The following is a 20036-nucleotide window of genomic DNA, read 5'->3' as shown; positions in this document are numbered from 1 at the left end:
ATATTGATATGCAAACCCAAGATATATTGATATACAAACCCAAGATATATTGATATACAAACCCAAGATATATTGATATACAAAACCAAGCAACACCTTTGGCTTTTGATTCAATTAGATACCACAGACACTGAACTGTGTGGATTTCATGGAATATTGAGTTACAGGAGCTTCTTTTGCTCACAGCAGCCGAGCTGGAAATGTTAATGCAATGGGGAAAACTGTTTTCAGAACTTCATTTATCTTTGCAGATCACACTCAGAGCTGTCTGATGGTATTATGGCAAAAATAGGGTAAGAATACCATCCTACAGTTCCAGATTACTTCTGTAGCTTTTTTAGAATAATTCTTTTTTATGTAGAATGAGAAGTATTTATCTGGGTATAAATTACCTGCAAAATTATTGCATGTTTTTAGCTAGTACATAGTATTATACCTGGGCCTAACTCTCAGTTCATCATTAATGTCTCATTTTATTTTATTTTATTAAACAGCTGTCAAGGAAATACGAGTTCATGAGTGACACCAACCTCTCAGAACACGTGGTGGCCCCTCAGAAAACGTCTGTCCTCAAGCAGATGAGCACTGTCAGTCGTTCTATGCCAACAATCCCAGGTGAGCTGCTCTCCCTGGGGGGAGAGTTCTGCAATTCTTCATCTGGTGTGGAGAAAGGAGCAATCCAGGGTTTGCCAAGCAGGGCAGGCAGCTCCCCCCACGTGCCTCTGGCACAAGGAGGACAGTGAAAGTGGGTGCTGTGTGTGGGGCTGGGCTGCTACAGCTACACTGGGCTGCCCATGCAGTGGGAAAATTCCACAAGTGGCGCTTCTGGAGCTCTGAATTTCCTTCCTTGTGTAGTGTGGACATTCCTCCTGCCTGAAAGAGTAGAGGGTTATTCATGTTCCCTGACTGGCAAGGTCTCATGTGCAGAAACAAGGGCTCACAGCCTAGGACAGTGTGTGGAACAGGAAGGAACACTCAGTGCTTTGTTTTGGCAGATGAACATCCCCAAAGGTTGCCCCATAGTAGGGTTTCTACTTCTGCTTTTGGAGTTGGAGAAGAATCCCATAAATCTCCCTGACAGCAGGAGGAAGGGGACACAAGAGAACATAACTGCCCACTGGAGAGATGGATGAGGGATGAAAGAAAAGGGGAAAGTGTGACTGAAGGTGGAGCTCATCTCTTGGCCAGGGTGCAGAGAAAACAGGCCCTGTATCCTTTACCCCCCTTCTTCCACAGCACATCCCATTCCTCAGCCTGCACTTCATCTCTCCCTCTCACTGTCCCTCTCTTTCCAGATGTCTGAAACAGAGCTTTAGCACAACACAACATGCCCACTTCTTTGTCACTTATTTACCTATTTTTAATTCTTTGACCAGATTGGTTTTTGGGTTTTTTTCCACTATTCAGTTTCAATCTAATGAAGTTTAGTGTTTCCCCATTACTAATTTTTTATTCTGAGGATATAGTTAGACTAAAAATGCCTCTTTTTTTTTTTTTTTTTTTTTTAGTGAATGCATTATTTTCAGTTCTGCTTTGTCTTGCACTCTGACTCTCCTTGTTTGGTTTTGTTTTGTGCACCCAACATGTTTCTGTTCCAAGGACTAACTCTGTCCATCAGCACAGTGGCACCCGATGAAACTATTCCCTCACACAGGCTGAGCCAGCCAGTGTTCCCTTCCACCTCAGAGGCTGACAAGAAAACCTTCAAAAAGAAGAAAGTGAACCAGTTATTCAAAACAATGGTAGGTCCTGTGTGTTTAAGGAAAAACAACAACAACAAAAAAGTGATCAGAAATTCTCTGCTATGAAAATTAAGTGTTTTTACAATAAGGTAGGATCGTCAGTCAAACTTTGCTTCTTTGTTTTTATTGTTGGCGTCAGAGAGGGGGGTGGGAGCTCAAAGTGGAAGGCAAAGTGGCTGTGGCAGAGCTTCCAGGGGTAGGGATGCAGGGATTTAGGGATGCAGGGATTTAGGGATGCAGGGATTTAGGGATACAGGGATGCAGGAATGCAGGGATGCAGGAATGCAGAGATTTAGGGATGCAGGGGTTTAGGGATGCAGGGATTTAGGGATGCAGGAATTTAGGGATGCAGGGATGCAGGGACTTAGGGATGCAGGGATTTAGGGATGCAGGAATGCAGAGATTTAGGGATGCAGGGGTTTAGGGATGCAGGGATTTAGGGATGCAGGGATGCGCATCCCTGTGCAGTTCCGCTCTGCACCGCGAGAGGGCGCGCGCGGCCCGCGATCCCGGCGGTGCCGGCACAGGCGGGAAGCGGCGATTCCCGGGGGGATTCCCGGGGGGTTCCCGGGGGGGTTCCCGGGGGGATTCCCGGGGGGATGTGTCGGCCCGGGCACGGGGCGATGGCACCGCGGGGAGCTCAGCACAGCACAGACCTGCTCCTGTGAGCCGGTTCCTGAGCTCAGAGGTGCTGCTTTGAAAGCAGGGACTGGCTCGCCGGAGTCCCCGGGGCTGCTCAGGACAGGGAACTTTCCTTTAAAGTGGGGGGGACCTTTGGCTGGTTTCTGTGCAAGTGTCACAAAATTAAAACTATTGAATTTAACGTTGTGTTTGACAGCCAAAAGGGAAAAAAAATGTATATTCAGTGCAGATGTTAAGATTCAGAATTTGAAAGTTTTCCTGTTTTTTCAGGTAGGGAGGGTGACTTTTCACAGAATCACAGAATGTCCTGAGCTGGAAGGGACCCACAAGGATCACCCAGTCCAACTCCTGGCCCTGCACAGGGCACCCAACAATCCCACCCTGCCCCTGAGAGCATTGCCCAAACCCTCCTGGAGCTCTGGCAGCCTTGGGGCTGTGACACTGCCCTGGGGAGCCTGGGCAGGGCCCAACCACCCTCTGGGGGAAGAACCTTTTCCTGAGATCCAACCCAAACCTCCCCTGACACAGCTCCAGCCATTCCCTGGGGTCCTGTAACACAGAGATCAGTACCTGCCCCTCCTCTTCCCTCCATGAGGATGTTGAAGCCCCCAGTCAGGTCTCCCCTCAGCCTCCTCTTCTCCAGGCTGAACTGACCTCACCCACTCCTCATACAGCTTCCATTTAATTTAATTTTCTGGGACACTTGTAGTATTTTATACATCAATTCTGCTGATCTTTGAAAACAAACCATTTTTTAATTTTTTTTTTTTCCTCTAGGGAATAGGTTTCATTTTCATCCATTACTTTCTGCAGTCTTTAAAAAAAAAAATAAATAAATTGATAATGCCTTCAGGGACCATAGAGCAATATTTGGGAAAACCTGCATTTAAATGTGTTCTTAATCATATTTTTCTGGTAGGAACAAGAATAACCCATTAATTTGAAGTCTATAGTATTTCACTTACACTCAATTTATCACTTGCTCTTTTCAGACTCAGGAGTTACAGCTTTGCAGCATGATCTCATCCACTCACTTTTAAACCTAAATAGCACATAAAACAAGGAGGACAGAATGTCCTTTCTTACATGATGGAGAAAGGACTAACTAAAGCTAAAAATTCATTTATGAGGTGCTTCATAGCATGCTTGGAATCATGTGGACAGGTTTAAACACAGGTTTAAGGTTTTGCAGAATAGGGAAATTATTTAAAACATCCAGGATTTGGTCAATGCCTTTTTTTTTTTTTTTAAGCTACAACTTAAAGCCACAAGCTGGTAATTAATATGTGCATTACTACATCAATACACTTTAACTCATGGCAATCTGCTTGTGTTCCTTTGCAGCGCATTTCCAGAGTTCTGGAAGATGGAAAGCAGTCTGTGGAGCACCATTTCAAGCCTTCACCTACAGATCTGTGATTCATTGCCTTACAAGGCCACTGCTCAGCTGAAAATATCTATACAGACATATATTCTATTTTAGAGCACCATCTACTCCAAAGAAAGGCACCAGTGGCTGATGGAGAACATGAACAGCACTCACGGGCTCTGACACTTGTGCTACAGATACAGGAATAACCTTTGAAGAAAATACTGCAGGATGTGTCCACTGGGATGTGGGACAGGAGGTTGTTGAGCCTCTGGTTATCCAGGTCAGAGGGACTGGTGTGTTCCCCGAGGACAAACCCTGTTCGTGGGCAGTGAGATGTGCTGAAAGGCCAACTGCAAATGCTCCCTGGGGGATGTGAGGCAGGTCCTGCCCTTCCCAAAGAGCAGGGGTGCCCTGGTTTTCTGTAGCTTGTACAGACACACCCCAGCTCTCTTTACACTCTCTGGCAGTGTAGTCAAGGCAACAAATGGCTCGGCACAAAACAGCCACTGACAATTTACTGCGTGGCTGTGTCTGGGTTTCCAGCCCCCGGATCCCTCTGCTGCTCCCAGCACACTGCCCTGTATCCTCCATCTTCCCCAAGGCTGTGGCACCATATGCCTGAGTTATTTTCAGAACAGCAGCTCTACTGTTTGAAAACGTGCAAGAGTTTATTTACACGTGTACAAATCGACGATACATCCAGCAGCACGATGAACAAAAGCTGCATTTTCTGCTGTTCAATAAAATGTTGAAAGTGGTTTTATTTGCCTTGAACCTTTCTCCCTGAAATCTCTAGGTATCATCCTGTGAAAGGTAATGGTTTCTTGCTGACATGGAATTCTGGGAGTGCAAGTTCTCTGCTTTTAAATTGATTTTCTGCGTCTTCCCAACTCCTGAGGTGGAGTTGGAAGATGATGCTTCGGTGGTGTGAAGCTCCACAGCACTGCAGGTCAGCATCTTATTACCTGTCAGTTCTTTCTACAGGCAGGTAAGTTATCCAAATAGAGGGGTTTCTAAAAGATTAATAATTTATTTCCTTCACTCATCCCTTTATGTTTCAGACACCTACACTGGTGTCTATAAAGCAAATAAAATATGACCATGTATAGAGTTGTGGATGGGGGAGACTGGCCTTGCTGCCATTTATATGGATACAGGAAAGGCAAAGAGGTTGAAGTTATTCCTTGCTGAGAGTTTGAACCAATGGAAAGACATCTGAAGTTTGTTCCAAGCCTAAGTATTTCTATCAACACTTAGTTTCAGAGTGAATAATTAACTTTATGAATTTAGATTCTCTTTGCAAGTTGTCAGAGTGAAGCTGTTGACAGGAGTAGTGATTGTTTTCTGTGAGAGGTTTGAAATATTCCCCACTGGAATGAACACTGCACCAAGAAATACTTTTCACCAGAACAACCATAGGCAGCAAAATGGGTCCAGTTTTAACACCAGCCACAGAGTTTGGCAAGAATACTGACAGACTTTGTGTTTCATTTGCTTTTCACAGTGACTTGACACTCCTGCTGAGGAGGCACAGAGGAAGAACAAGGTTTTCCAGGGAAAACCCCTCTGTTTAATAAAGAAGGTTGTCTGTGAGTTGGAGAAAGTGAGAGGTTGAGGTGTGTGTGTTTAACATCTGAGAGGAGAGAGGGTACCAAAGCTGGCCTTCAGTATTATTTGCAGGTACCTGGAAGATATCACACACACAAAAAAAGCATTTTAAAAAAAAAGAGCTGGTTCTGTTGAGAACGAGTAAGAAAAGGATGATTTAGCAACTGTTTATTCTTTGTCAGAATACCTGTCAAAGGTTAACCTTTGCATTGTATCTTGCAGCTTTGTTTGCAGGTGAGTGGAAAAATAAGAGTTTTACCTCAAGCTGTTATTATGAATTGTTACTGAAGTAGTGTGACTCAAAATAAAAAAGTGTGAAAAGTGGGAGTGAGGTGAGAGCCCAGAAACCAACACCAGGAAGGCAGGAGCACGGTGTCCAAAGGAAGTTTGGTGTGGAGTGTTAAGCCAGTGGTTCATGATTTATGCTTGTGTTTTGCTCAGGTTTAATACCTGATGGAGGGTCTAGATTTGCACTTAATTTACTAAATATCAGCAAAAATTGTATTAGTTGTCCCACACCACAGCACAAGTTTCAAGCCTGAAATCCTGAAAATCAACCAGGAAAACCAAACTCAGGAAACCAAAATTAATTAAAAATAGCTGTCAGGAACAGTTTCCAAAAGTGTGGATGCTGACATTTAGTCCAAATAAACAACACAGCATGAAGGACAGTCGATGCCCTGGGATAATAAACTGCCAGTATGGCAATCTGGTAAAGTTTGGTTAAAAATATGATTTCTGTCACAAGCTCAACAGGCCTTTAGCTCATGTGTGCAGAGGAAGGTCTGCTCAGGTGGCACAGAACATTTCACATTCTTTAAGGTGAAGCACAGAGGGCAGGAATTGACTCCAGGATGCTGTTGAAGGGAAATACTGAAGTAGGGGTGGCTTCAGTTGTGATCTGTACAGCTCTGCCACCTCTCACTGTGCAAGCCAGAAAAAACCAACAATGTTCTCATGTGCTTTCTGTGTCACTTATTTCCCTTCTCTCCCATGTTTCCAATAGGCTGGACAGTGACAGTCTGGATTTCTGTTGTGTGGCACAGAGTAATAATTGGGTCGTGTGAGTAATTAATGATGAGTTTGCAGGGGGTGGGAAAGCTGCTTTGCAGCTGAGGTGGGATGTGCTGACCTGCAGGGAGCTGAAACACCACAAGATGCATTTAAGCTGCACACTGGACATTCAGTTTAGGCAGATGTGTGAGGTTTGGACAGACTCAGGTACCTGGGAATCTCTCATGGAGTGCAGCACCACATCAGAGATGCTGGTGCAGGTCCAGGAGAGCTGCTGTGTCAGTGCAGCACAAGGTCTGCTCACAGACAGCAAATGTTGGCATTACCCACATCAGGATACTCAGGAGTGTCCTTATCTGCCCTGGGTATCCAGCCTGCCCTTGTCTGTGCCATGTAGTGATACTGAGTCCTCATTATGGAATTATGACTTAACTGTTCATTTTGGCAGGGAATTTAATTCCCTTAAAATTTCTGTAAAAATTAGCTGGTGTGAGCTATAGGAAGGTGTTCAGAGTCTGAGTCAATAAGGATCAAGTTTCTGAGGAGGAAGGAGAGTTTTATTAAAGATTTTACAGACCTCAGGAACACACTGTTCCTGGACTGGCAATTCATGTGTGATAGACTTGTGAACCTGCTCAGGTACTGCTCGACATTGAACTTTTATCTGTGTCACACACACCTGTAATCTTCTTTATTAGACAACAGAAATTGTGAGTGAGTAGAATTATGGTTTGGGTTGGAAAAGACCCTAAAGATCACCTAGTCCCAAAGCACAGTGGGGGTTTTTGGTGCCACAGTGGTTATTCTGTGAGGAGTCCATAGACACATTAGACACCATTGGATTTCTGTTTTCATTTTCCTTGTTGGCATTATTTGGTCTGGCTTTTGGGTTTTTCTCTAGTTCCCAAATTTGTTTCATCAAGTTCCTGCCCTTTCTTTAAGGACTCACTAAACTAGATTCTGTCTCTCTCTCTTGGGACACCACAGTCTACAGCAGAGAGAGAGAGGACTGGCTTTGTTCATAATTTCAGAAGTGCAGAATTGTAAATTAAGAATTTTCTGGTCTGTTTCTGGTTGATAGAAGGAAGCTGTAATGGAATAACAGTGGAAAGTTTCACTCAGTCTGGAGGACATGAAGTATGCAGCGAGTCAAAGAGGATGTTTTAGCATTTAGAGGATGTTCTGCTGAGCGTCCTAAGGCAGCAGCCCTTTTACTGTAAGAACTACTTGAAAGGCAGGTAATCACCTGAGCTGGCAAAAAGCAATAAACCCGTGCCAAGCACTTGTCAAGAGCTCTTAGAAAAGCTGGGGATTGGATGGACAGGTCGATGCTTTTGTGTCATGTTAATGAAGTTACTGGATTTTCAAGGACAAAATGCAGTCAGAGACTCTTTAACTGTTTGATATTCATGGCTTTGGTGGTGTTTGCTCCACCACACAGTGGAGCAGACTCTTTTATTCACGATCAGTTCAGGTACGTGGAAATGAAACACTTGGAAAGATGGCAAACTGCTGAGACACTGAGGTGGCCTTTGATTGATTTGACTTAATCAGTTTGAATGTGAAGTGTCTCAGCAGCTCCACAGCAGGTAAATCACAGTCCAGTCCATGCCCAGGGCCATGATGAGACCTCACATCGATTGCACTAACGAGTATGGATTTCTGCTTTGGCCAGGGCTAAATCCATAAGTATTTTGTTGTTCTTACAATTGTATAGACTCTGAATCAAAGCTGCTGACTAGGTAGGAGCATTTTTGGAATAATGATACAGCTTAAATCACTAAAAGCTCCTCGAGCTCAAAGGTAGGGCTGTTTCACCCCGATCATGGGATGAGGGCACTTTGAAGCAAGAAGAGCTGCTAAACATGTTTTTCAATTAGAAAGGCAGGAATGAGAAAGCAGGTTTGTTTGTTATTAAATCTGGTTTATGTTTAAGTCAGCTGAGGTCCAGGAGTTGTGTCTAAAGCCATCCAACCACACAATTCTCTATGTTAACTTCCTCTTCTGTTTTCAAGGATTTTAGCTTAACTATCAGGAAAATACCAAAAGAACCAATTTTTTTCATGTTGTTTTAGTACAAATCTATTTAACAGATGGAACATTTATCCCAGAGACTGGCTCAGTTTATGCCAACATCAGTGGGAATTGTTCACTTAGGGCATTTTGTTTAAAACAAAAGCACAAGTTAATTCTCCAGAGTGTGGGAAGAGAAAAGGAATAACTTAACCAAACACAGGACCTTTCTCATTTAGAAATCAAGAGAATTCAGGCAATTTAAAGCCAAATTTTTAAAACCCTTTCTGAGGAGGGAGGAAAAACAGTTTAAGGATCATTTCCCTCAATAATTTTTGGATGTGGATTTGTCCATCATTTTAGATACATCTTTCTTTTTTCCCCCGAGGAATATGGAAGCCTCCATGGAAAAAAGCTTGCAGCCATCTCCTATCCTGGATGCCTGGAGTAGTCACTAGCATAGAAATTACTTATATTTCCCTCCCAGAACTGAGTTCCTACTTGCTTTCAGGCATTCGAGGTCCTTTTGAGGGGGAACATTGAGCAACGTTCCAGGGGCTGCCCTCAGTCGTAAGGACTTCAGCACTGGCACTATTTACTGCTGGGGGGTGAGGAGAGGAGTTGTCCTTTATTGGCTCGGGGTGTGATTTCTGTTCTGATCTGCCACCGGGCTGCAGTGTGTGCTAAAGATTAACACCGTAAACGAATAATTGCTCTGCAAACAAACCCCGGGTGGGCCACGGATTTCATAAACTTTAAAATGTTAGGTAAATTTAATCGTGGTTTTAAAGTGAGGACAGTTGGTTCTGATTGGGTTTTGGATAGAATTATCCTTTTTGGACATAGCTCTGTGTCTTCCAGGATAGCAGAGAGCTGCTCTGTGCCATGAGGGATCTTTCCTGGGATCCACTGTGAGTGTCTGTGCTGTAAATGTCTGTGTTAAGGATTTGTCATGTGTATCAGTGCATTCTGCAGCTCCAGATGCCCCATTATATGTGAGTATTCAGCCTGCATTGAACACCAGGTTCACATGAGAGCAGTGAATGATCTCTGATTCTTAGTTAACACAAAATGGGCCTTCCCAGCACTTGAATTATTTCAGCTCATGGTAAGTGGCTGCTGGGAGTGTTACCACGGATTTAAATGGTGATGGGGAGAAGGAAACAGTCATTTAAGATATCTGTGCCCTGGGTTGGCAGCCAAAAAAACAGGCTTATCTAGGTGAGCTAGTAGGAATCTTATAACTAGAAAATGTCTTGAACACACTCCATGTTTGATATATATTTGAGAGAAGAATTTCTTCAGAATGTTTGGTTGTATGGTTTTTATAGATAAGAAAACAGCCCTGGATAGAATAGCTTTAGATGCAGCTCTTTTAGCCTGGAATATTGTATTTTATTTTAAGCTGTAGCACGTTATAGTTGGATACCTGGATTGTAGAAATACTGAGGAATGGGAAGTCTTTCCTTCAGTTGCTTTGACACAGTCAATAGTGGACAATGCATTAACCTGTAAAATCTTTCTTAACAACTGCATTTAGACCTCTTTCACAAGACAGGAAAACAGGACTATTGGAGATCAGGACTGGGAAATAAGAAAAGTAAAGGAAACCAATCTAAAAAAACCAACACAAATCTCTAAATGTACCAGAATTCCCACACAGATTTCCAAAGCAAACGAAGGATTCTAATACGGAACATTTAAAATGTTTACGTGTCCCACGGGTTATTTTCACAGATCCCAGAGCTACAGCCCAGACCCAGGTGATATTGCCCCGGGGACACCTGGACCACACCAGGACAGATGTGACTGTTCCCCAGGACAGATGTGACTGTTCCCCAGGGCAGGGCTAAATGCACACATTTCCCCAGATCGTCACGAGGGGGCGATGACCAGTCGCGATACTTCGCCCATATCGTGGAACTCCAGCGAGCGATCTCCCTGCCTGGACACCGGGAAAAGCAAAGCGGAGCTGCTGGAAGTGCGAGGATTCACAGCTCTGTAAATCAGCCTCTCCGCGGGTCAGGTTATCTTGGTTTAGTGCAGTTAAACCCTGGTTACTTTAAAACAACCCGAAGTTTATGTACGGCTGGGTGTGCCCAGAGAGGAGTTCCCTGCGCTGACTTGCACCAATTCACTCCCCTGTTTTAGTTGCTGATTAATTTTCCCCCAGTGTTTGTGCTGTAAGAGTACAAAAGGCTGTGGAACACCGAACAAAACCCCTTTTTCTTTTTCCCTTAGAAAAGGAAGTCACGTTTTCTGACAAATCATTGGCTCTAAAATGGCTTTTCAATTTCAGATTTCCATTCGAATTGTGGAGTGGGAGGAGCTGATTTATCCATCCCAGCAAACACCTTGATGCTGAAATGTGACTGAAGCAGAAATAATAGCACGTTACTACTTTTTCTTTCTATAAATCATTGAAATGCATTGAAATAAATTAATTTCATTGAAATGCACAAGAATTTAAACCTTGAAGGGTTTTGGAAAGGTGTATAGACTAATTGCCTTGGTAAAGACATGGATGCTCACACAACAGTTTATTTGATTTTAGCACCGTTGATTTCTAGTATAAACAAACATTTAGTGTTTAGTGTAGAAGAAAAAGCAGATAATCCAAAAGAGGGAAGCATTTGGGAAGCTGCAACAGCAGTGAGGCTGTCAAAGTATGATTGATTAAGTATCTATATCCGTATTAATTTCCTATAATTGAGAGGGACACCTTGGCTTCTGCCATGAGAAGGATTTGTTACAGACTGTCTGATTCAACCTGAGCTGTCCCTCTCTTCCAGAGCTGAGCATGTCTGTGTCCCCAAGTGCAGCAGGAAGCCAAAGAGAAGCTGGAAATTCCTTGCCTGCCTGTGACTGTCACGACTAATACATAACTCAGGGGACACCTGATCCCCTCTCCCACATTTATTATGTGTTGGCAAGATGGTGGAAGGCCTCAGTTGAGGCAGGAGTTATGACTATTTTTATTGTCACAGTTCTCATGGTCAGAAAGCAGCCACGAGCCCTTACAAGGTTTTACAGTCTTCTAAAAACTCAGTTATTAAGTTGCTTTAAAAATCCACAGTGATTTTGTTCTGGAGGACTTGAAAAGTCTAAGGGCATTTTGGCATTGCAGCATTTATGGCACAGCTCCAAATGATACTGCCTTTTCCATTAATTTAATGATCAACCTACATTTCTAGAAATAAATCTCTGCTCCCTTGTTTTGTAATACTGTATTTTACATTTCTTATGCTTTTTGTAACGTCCTTGAGATGACATTGCTTTGCCTGCTACACCTTGTTTCTTCTGATGGTGTGGTTTAATTTGCAGGTGCTGGACAGCTGGTTATTGGAATAAGACAAGAAGACTTCTACAACTAATCTGCTTAAAAACTGAGGACATAGATTATGTGAAAATGTCCCATTGATGGACAGGGAGCTGCTTCTGAATTCAGGGTTTGACACAAGGTGGGTTGCTTGCTATACTGACTTGTATGTGAACTCTTTCAAAAACACTTTTCCCCTCTTCTTTGTGACCACATGAATAGTTTGTATGAACTTTTCTTCAGCAAGGTGTTAAACTGTGCTAATACCCCAGGACTGGGGCTATACAAAATGTTGTCACTACAACTTAAACTTCATCTTCAGTAGGAAGAGAACTCTGCACCACGGGATTATCTGGCAATAAGTTTCATGATCTGAATCAAGTGTAAACACTCAATTTAATTTCTGATTAACCAGCTGAAGTACAGGATGCAGGGTTCTTGATGTTGCCCATGTGAGGGACAAGTGATGTGGGGTGAGTTATAAGATTTGCCAGGATAAATCTTCAACCAAAAAAATCTTGAACTTGCTTAAGCCACCAGAGTGGGTTTGTGCTCTGCTGTACTTTGCATCCTGCAGGAAATGCTGCTTTATTGGTCTGAGTTCTCTAAAATACTGTGAAACAGCATGATGGCCTGAAGGTCCTTGTAGGACTAGCAGGGATCATGCTTTATTTTGCTTTTTCATTTTGGGAAATCCAATTAAGAAAGTAGTTTGGTGTATCTCAGCCAAAACACTGCAGGATGTTCCCTGTATTATTCTCTGTTTTCTGACCATGTGTGGTGTTGCTTCCCACTGTGCTGGGGGGTACACACCTCTCACTGCATTTCAGAAACACTGCATGTAAAGGTTTTTTGGTGTATAAGTGAAAATGCTGAGGAATCCTAGTTGAAATTAAATAAATGTGAACCTTTCATAACCCAAAATTTCAGATAATTACCTTTTCCCTTCTAAAAAGGCACTCACTGTGAAGAAATATTACTTTTGGCTGTAGTAGAGGGGTATATAGGAGCTGACCTTAAAAACCTATGAAAGCACTGGTTCTGCAGGGGCTCATCCTCAACCTTGCAGGTTTTGGAGCTTCACTTAAGAAACTGAGAGGAGCAAATATTTGAATAACTCAAGAGTTGTCGACAGTCTTTGGTTTACCAACAGTCTCTGGCTGATCAGACTTGCAGCTGGGGCAGACATGAACCCAGGGCTGTGCAGGAGTGAGCTGGAGCAAGGAGAAATGCTAAAAACATGATGGCATCCTGCACAGTCAGGCCAGACCCCACTGGACCCAGTGCATTTGGAAGTAACCATAATTAAAGTATGTCTCCAGCATAATTTTATTTGCAGAATTTTTCAGCCCTAAAAGTGATCTGTTAGCTCAGCTTGGTCAGCACGTTGCCTTTTCCCAGCCTCTTCCTATGGAAGCCTCACCATTTTTCCTTTCTCCACTTCTGGGATTGCTGCCTTCTTCCAGCCCTGCCAAGGAGAGGAGTCTCTGTGGTGAGGACCCCATAGCAGTGTTCAGTTAACTCCAGTTCTGACCAGCCCATCACAGCTTGAGCAGGGTTTATTCCCTCCTTGCTGCCTTCCAGCCTCCAGAGGAGCATCTGCCCCCCAAGTGCTGCCCAGGAGCGTGTTCTGCAGCCACCCTGCAGCACCAAGGTGTGCCCAGAGCACTCACAAAGTGCTTTTTTCCTGGCACTGTTTATGCTCTGCTCTGAGGAAATCAGGCCCAGCCAGTTGGAAGGCAAGTGTTGCTGGATCGTGTCTCTGCTGGAAGCTGTGCCAGGGAGGGATCAGACCTTTGCACTCCCTTTCCCAGCTCGGAGGCAGAAGCCCACAGGTGTCTTTGCACTTCCTTGCTGTGAAAGCAGCACTTGCCATTCTTCCCCTCAGCCCTTGCTTTGCTTAGCTGTGTGTGACACTGCTCAGGGGTCACCCAGGGAGGGCTGGCAGGGCTGTGCATCCTCGGCGTGCTCAGCTGACCCTGCTCAGGTGCACTGCACCAAAACTTCCTAAAGATTCATTTGCAGGGGATATTTTACAACCTTCATCAGCCTCTGGCTGCAGAAGTAATGCTTTTCCCATTTATAAGGGGCAGCCTGGGATATTTTCAAAGCCTGTGTTCCCTCAGCACCCACTTCAGTGCATTTTACCTGTGACTGTGCACGCAGAGCACCTCAGGGAATAAGTATTTAGATGTCACTCATCCGAGTCCATGATGCAGTCAGCTGAATTTTTACTTCTTGGAATAAATTTACAAGTTTTTCTTGTTTTCAAGGGTTTCTTTGGCAAAAATGTAATTTGCTGAGCAGTGAAAAATTCATTATGTTTACTTTTCTCACTATATTCTGGGTCTTAGTTCATTGTAAAAGTGTTTATACTCATGTGAACATTTCTTAAACCTTTTTTCTGTGGACTCTTCTGTAAATGGGGGGGATTATTAGCAATAATTGTAATAATATTTGCAACAAAATTTGCAGGACTACACATATAATTCTAAAATATAGCCATATGTTAGGAAGTTAATTAGGAAGCTGTAGGCAATGTTGTTCTAACAGCTTTTTGCATGATTGTAACTCAGATTCCCACGGAGAAAAAAATTATTTCAGAGAGGTTCCTTGAGGAAGAAGGTACTCAAATTATTAGCTCCTGAAAAATGAATATTTTTTTCTTTTTTTTTGGTTTTTTTTAAGTCACCTTTAGCACAGCAGTTGTCACTTAGAAAATAAGCCAGTCCCAGTGTGTTCCACTTAACTGTTGTCTGCTTAATGTGTGTCTCTGCACCAACTCTGAGCTCTCAGTCATTCAAATTAAAGTAGCAACTTGTTTGTTGTAGCACAAATGATTTTCTGTGCAGGGAAGGCATGTATTTTTAAAACAACAGCTGTAGAGCTGCATTTGAGAGCTGGCAAATTGGCCAGTTTTGTCACTGTACTCAATATTTCAGTAGTATTTCCAGTGGAATTTTTTTTCATACCTTTTGAAGCAACAACACTATGGACCTGACTGCTGAATCATTACTGTTTAGGGAAGGGGGAACTTGGTGCTGCTGCTGCAGCACAAAAGAGTAAGATGAGTGTGTGAACAAAGGAAGAACATCTTTGGTGCAGCCAGGAATTCAAACCCAGGGGTCAAAACTTGTGTTTCTGCAGAAATTACAGGACAAGAGCCACCTGAAAGGCCCTGTCACACCAGGACCTCCTGTAATGGTACGGTGTTAAGGGTGAGTCAAGTTCCAAATGCATGGATGTGCCTTAATCACAGAAAAAATGTGCAAATATAACTGCAAATAGGTTTAACTCCGTGCAGTGAAGAGCTGTCCCCTGAGACAGGGGGTGGTGACACTGCAGCTCTGCCTTTTCCTCCTTCCAACATTCAAGGTGCCACACGAGGCACTAAGTGCTTTTCCAAGTCAGAAAAGGGGACAGAATTTTTTTCCTGCTCACCTAATTTAAGGAATCAACTTTTGCCTGTACAGCTACAAATGAAGTTACTGGAACTTAGCTGAGAGGAGCCAAACACTGCCACCCCTTTCCTGTTTGGAAATTGTGCTAAGAGGTTTTATGAGCTCTCTGCACCAATCCTGCAGCAGAGAGGAAGCAGCACAGAATGATTTCCCATCTCAGTTCACCAATTTAAGCTTTACAGAAAGGTTTGATGATTAAGCCGAATTTTTTTTTTCTCAGAAGATTAATCCTTACTTTAGGGAGTTAATTCCCTTTCTATCAGTAAGATTACTCACGTGAGTAACCAGCTACAGAGTTTGCCTGTAGTACTGTGATTGCCTAGGGGGAAGTACAAGCAACTCTGCAATTAAAGTTACAAAAGGAAAAGGTCTGACCTTTTCTTTTTTCTTTTCTCTTTTCTTTTCTCTTTTCTTTTCTCTTTTTTTTTTAAAGCATATATATCCCTACTGTTTCATTGACTAGTGACAATGGCTTTTGCATTCTGAGCTGTTAGTAACAGCAGCACAAAATGGCTTTTTTTAATTAAAAAAAAAATACTAAATGTTAAAGCTTTGCTGTGAGAGGTAGGAAGAGGAGGATCTCTGATGAGTTTTAACTTCAGGGCACCTTTGGCTTTCTTTATGTGTATGACATTAGTGGAAAATTCCTTCATTCAGGTGAGAAGATAACCAGTTGTAACTTTCCCATTTGGTTGATGTGACATCAGTGACTGCCCGGGACTGCCAGCATTCCAAAAAGGATATCGTCCTCATCTGCAGCCACTCAGGGCTGTGGGGTGGAGCCTGCAGCGCTGGCTGAAACATTTACAGGTGCATAAGTAGCTAGGGCAGGGCGCAGGTGATGCACCTGTCCGGGAAAGAGCACTAGCACAGGTGTGTCACAACCTCCTGCCGGGCTGGAGCATGAGCTTCTTCGACCCACAGCCCCACTCCCCACCACGCTGCAGCCCACAGTTCCCAAATATTGGCCAGGAGCCTCCAGAGATGAACATCTACTACGAGAACTTCTTCCACCCGCAGAACGTCCCCAGTCCCCAGAGGCCGAGCACCTTCGAGACGACGGATTACGGCGCCACTCCCAACCCCTACCTGTGGCTGAACGGCCCCTCCATGACCCCCCCGCCGTACCTGCCGGGATCCAACGCCAGCCCCTTCATCCCGCAGTCCTACGGCGTGCAGAGGCAGCTCCTGCCCAACATGCACGGCCTGGGGGGCACGGACCTCGGCTGGCTGCCTCTGCCGTCCCAAGAGGAGCTCATGAAGTTGGTCAGACCACCCTACTCCTACTCTGCCCTCATCGCCATGGCGATCCACGGGGCTCCTGACAAGAGGCTGACTCTGAGCCAGATCTACCAGTACGTGGCTGACAACTTCCCCTTCTACAACAAGAGCAAGGCTGGCTGGCAGAACTCCATCCGGCACAACCTGTCCCTCAACGACTGCTTCAAGAAGGTGCCTCGAGATGAAGATGATCCAGGTACAGCTCTCTCCCCTCTTCTCTCTCCCCTCTAATTAAACTTGATCGATTTAAAAATGCCCAATTGTAAAAGAGACTGTGATGACCCACCCTTAAGAGTGTAAGGAAGCACTTAATAACAGCCTGGATTGAGGACAAACACAGAGTAGCACTTCAGTTTGCAGAGGTCTGAGCTAGAAGGCAGCTGTGTGTAATTCAGGTGTGAATTAGTGTTGCTGTGACATCTCTGAGGGGAAGGGAATTCTGTCCTGCTCTGGGTCTTCCTGAGCCAGATCAATGGAGCATTCCAAGTGGGCAAGGCACATTCAGGACCTGTTTGGTGTAATGCATGACTTCAGTCAAACTTAACCGGGATTTGATGGAAAGGGGATAAGGCAAATTCAGATTTGTCAAAGAAATCCAATAGCTTTAGGGAGTCAATATTGATTTTCCAGAGGAGAACAGGCTACTTTCATTTTGTTTGTTGCAAATAGTGCTTTCCTTGGAATCACACCTCTGCCATGTCCAACCCCTTGGCTGATATGCCGTCAGATACTCCATTATTTATTGTTTTCTGTCAGTAGCTGCTAAGAACCATTGGGAGCATTTAAAACACGTTCAATTATGCTGCAACAGAGGGCCAAAAATCTGGTTTTATGTTTTTTAGAAAGCTATCCTCCCCCACTGAATCTGGAGGAACAGCCCAGTATGGGATTTGATTACTCTCTGCCATAAATTCAGAAGACCAACTGTATACTGAAAACATCCTTCCCTCACCAAGAAAACAAAACATTAAAGCCCTCCTAGTGGCTCCACTTGTAGTCTTACATGTGGGCTAAAGAATACAGCCCAAGACTTTATTTTATTTTTTTTTTCAGAATTCGACAGGCTTCTGGTTTTCAATGACTAAAAAATATATATGTTTTGCTCATACAATTGTTCAGTTTCTGTGAAAGGGGAGAAACACTGTAAAGCCCTAGATGATTGCTGTTTTCTGTTTGTGTGCATATTTTTATACTAAAAATGCACTTTCATTCTCTTTGACAGGAAAAGGGAACTACTGGACTCTGGACCCAAACTGTGAAAAGATGTTTGACAACGGGAACTTTCGCAGGAAGAGGAAGAGGAAGTCTGACATCGAGGCGACCGCTGCCGCGCTTGGAGCTGAGAAATCAGAGGAGAGCACCCTGACTGGCAGCCCCAAAGCTGCAGAGCACCAGGATATCTTGGAAAACTCACCCCCTGGGACTGACAACTCCCCCGAGAAGGAGTCTCCCCCTCCCTCGTCCAGCAGCCCGTGCCTGGGTAACTTCCTCTCCAGCATGACGGCCTACGTGAGCAGCTCCAGCTCGGGGGGCCGCTCGGGGCCCCTGGGACTCACCTCTGAACCCATTGACAAAATGGGACAGAACATGGCAGGCTTTAATTCCTACTCCCCCCTCTCCGGTATCCCCAGCCACGGGGTGGGAGAGTGGTCCAATTCCATGCCTTCCCCTCACCTTGGCCACAGCAACTCTGTGCTCAACCAGTTTAACACCCACTTTTACAGCAGTATCAGCACCAACAACACACTGTATTCCAGGGAAGGGACAGAGGTTTAAATGAAGGATTCTAAGATGCTAAAGTATAGTTATTTATGAGAGGAGGTGACCCGTGGGCAGGTGATTAGCATTAGCCTGTTGTCTCTAGGACCCTCTGCACCCTTCCTTCTGACAGCCACAAGCTTGTTGCACTCACTGAAATCACAAACACTCCACATTTGGCAGCTCCACGTGAAAAATCAGGGATCATAACAGCGAGAACAGTGAAAAGTTCTCCTCAGACACTGTGCTGCTGCCAACCAGGGTCCTCTACAGATGTCCTTGAGAAGTTCCAGTTTGCCTTAGGCAGGAAGCTCTTTCTGGCACGGCACTGACACTGCTCTGCTTTTTAAAGTGCTCACAGAGATGTGGTTGTGTCTTTGAATATCCTCTGTTGCAGGTACAGGCTGCCTGCACTAGACATGCTTAGCAAGCTCTTACTTGGTCAAAGCTGTGAAGGATCCAGAGTAAAAACTGCTGTCTAGTGAGTAACAACCAACACTTGAATGGTGAGGGCTGTCTTTGGTTGTCTCTCACACTAGTGCAGGCACTGCCAAAAGTCTGACCCCCTTCCAGCCCCAGGGGGGATGTGGCTGTGAAGGAAAGCAACATCAGCATGGACACAACAGGAATACTGAAGCTGAAGGGAAACATAACAAAATACAGTGGAATTGTCTTCTGCTGGTGCAGATCTTAGTGCTTTCAATTCTAATTACAGGGTCAATTTTTTTTCCTTACACATGCAAATCTATTCACATAAGGGAAACAGGATTCGTCCTGAGTATCTCTCTCTCTCTACATATATATATATTTAATACATGTGTTTTCTAAGAGGAAACCACATTTACTCTATCTCAATATTTCACATTAATCATTTCTGCTGAGTAAAGAAATGGAATACTGGGATGGGGGGGAGGGCAGAAGAAAAAGGAGGTAAGAAGTTTAACTGCCTCTGGGTTTCAATTCCAAAGGCTGGATCTTTCCAAGTATCAATTGCAGATGTTGTAAAAAGTCTCTGTACTGTATTTTTTTGTCATTTTGTAAAAGTCTGTACTATTTGTGCTCATGTAAATATTAGAAATAATGCTTATTTTTCCTACACTCTACTGTAGCCATAAAAAATTTTTAAAATATATATGAAGTTTTTCTAAACCAAGACTTGACTGAAATTCCACATTTGTGTAGAGTAATATCTGTAACTGGATAACCTGCAGCATACATGGACATTGAGTTTAACTGTTCACATCTGGGCACTGACCAGACTTTTGGAGTGATAGAAAACATTAATACATTGTAATAGATACCATTTTACCTTGATTTTTTTTAACGCTACAAGGGTATAGTTTTGTTACAGGCCACCCCAGAAACATTTTTAATAAAGCATTTGTATAGAAGAGTGTGTACTTGTGTGTGTGTACTGTACTACTTACATCTTTAAAAGTCTCCTTAATAGTTTGATTGAGCAATTTGTGTGAGGAAGAGCACTTTAACAGCCACAGAAGGTCACAGAATCACTTAAAATTTCAGAAACCAGACCAAATTTTTGCATGTGAATTAGCCAATATGACTGCAATCTTTTCTGTGTTCTTATTCATTATTTGATTTTTTTTTTTTATGCTTAAAGTTTTTCACTATCGTGTTTGCTCTGACTATTCATAGTTTTGGACCCACTATAATAAGTTCTCACTTGGCAGTTGAAGCCTACCTGCACTGCTGATATTTTTGCTTAAGAAAAAAAGAAAATGACTTTCTGGTGGTGTCCTTGTGCCATCACTAAGTGTCTCTGAAGAGCTGAGGTCTGAGCTGTAGCTCCTGCCCTCGGAATTTTA

The 20036-nt window shown here is 43.7% G+C and overlaps 2 protein-coding genes across 2 annotated transcripts in view; both read left to right on the top strand.

Annotated features, from left to right (window-relative positions):
• The window catches only part of DOCK2 (dedicator of cytokinesis 2), a 164253-nt gene extending 159741 nt beyond the window's left edge, over positions 1–4512 (top strand). The window contains exons 50-52 of the mRNA XM_064671560.1: positions 495–615; positions 1600–1742; positions 3729–4512. Coding sequence (XP_064527630.1) covers positions 495–615; positions 1600–1742; positions 3729–3803 — 339 coding nt within the window. The 3' untranslated portion in view covers positions 3804–4512. The remainder of the gene's footprint in view (positions 1–494; positions 616–1599; positions 1743–3728) is intronic.
• An 11447-nt stretch (positions 4513–15959) lies between these two features.
• Positions 15960–19601, top strand: FOXI1 (forkhead box I1). Its single transcript, XM_064671559.1, has 2 exons — positions 15960–16648; positions 17675–19601. The coding sequence occupies exons 1-2, from the start codon at positions 16075–16077 to the stop codon at positions 18226–18228; spliced, it is 1128 nt and encodes a 375-aa protein (XP_064527629.1). The 5' UTR covers positions 15960–16074; the 3' UTR covers positions 18229–19601.
• The last annotated feature ends 435 nt before the right edge of the window (positions 19602–20036 follow it).

This window comes from Pseudopipra pipra, chromosome 15 (genome assembly GCF_036250125.1).
Source record: "Pseudopipra pipra isolate bDixPip1 chromosome 15, bDixPip1.hap1, whole genome shotgun sequence".
Lineage (NCBI taxonomy): Eukaryota > Metazoa > Chordata > Aves > Passeriformes > Pipridae > Pseudopipra > Pseudopipra pipra.
Note: the sequence above shows the minus strand (reverse complement) of the source record. Positions and strands in the feature narration are given on the sequence as shown.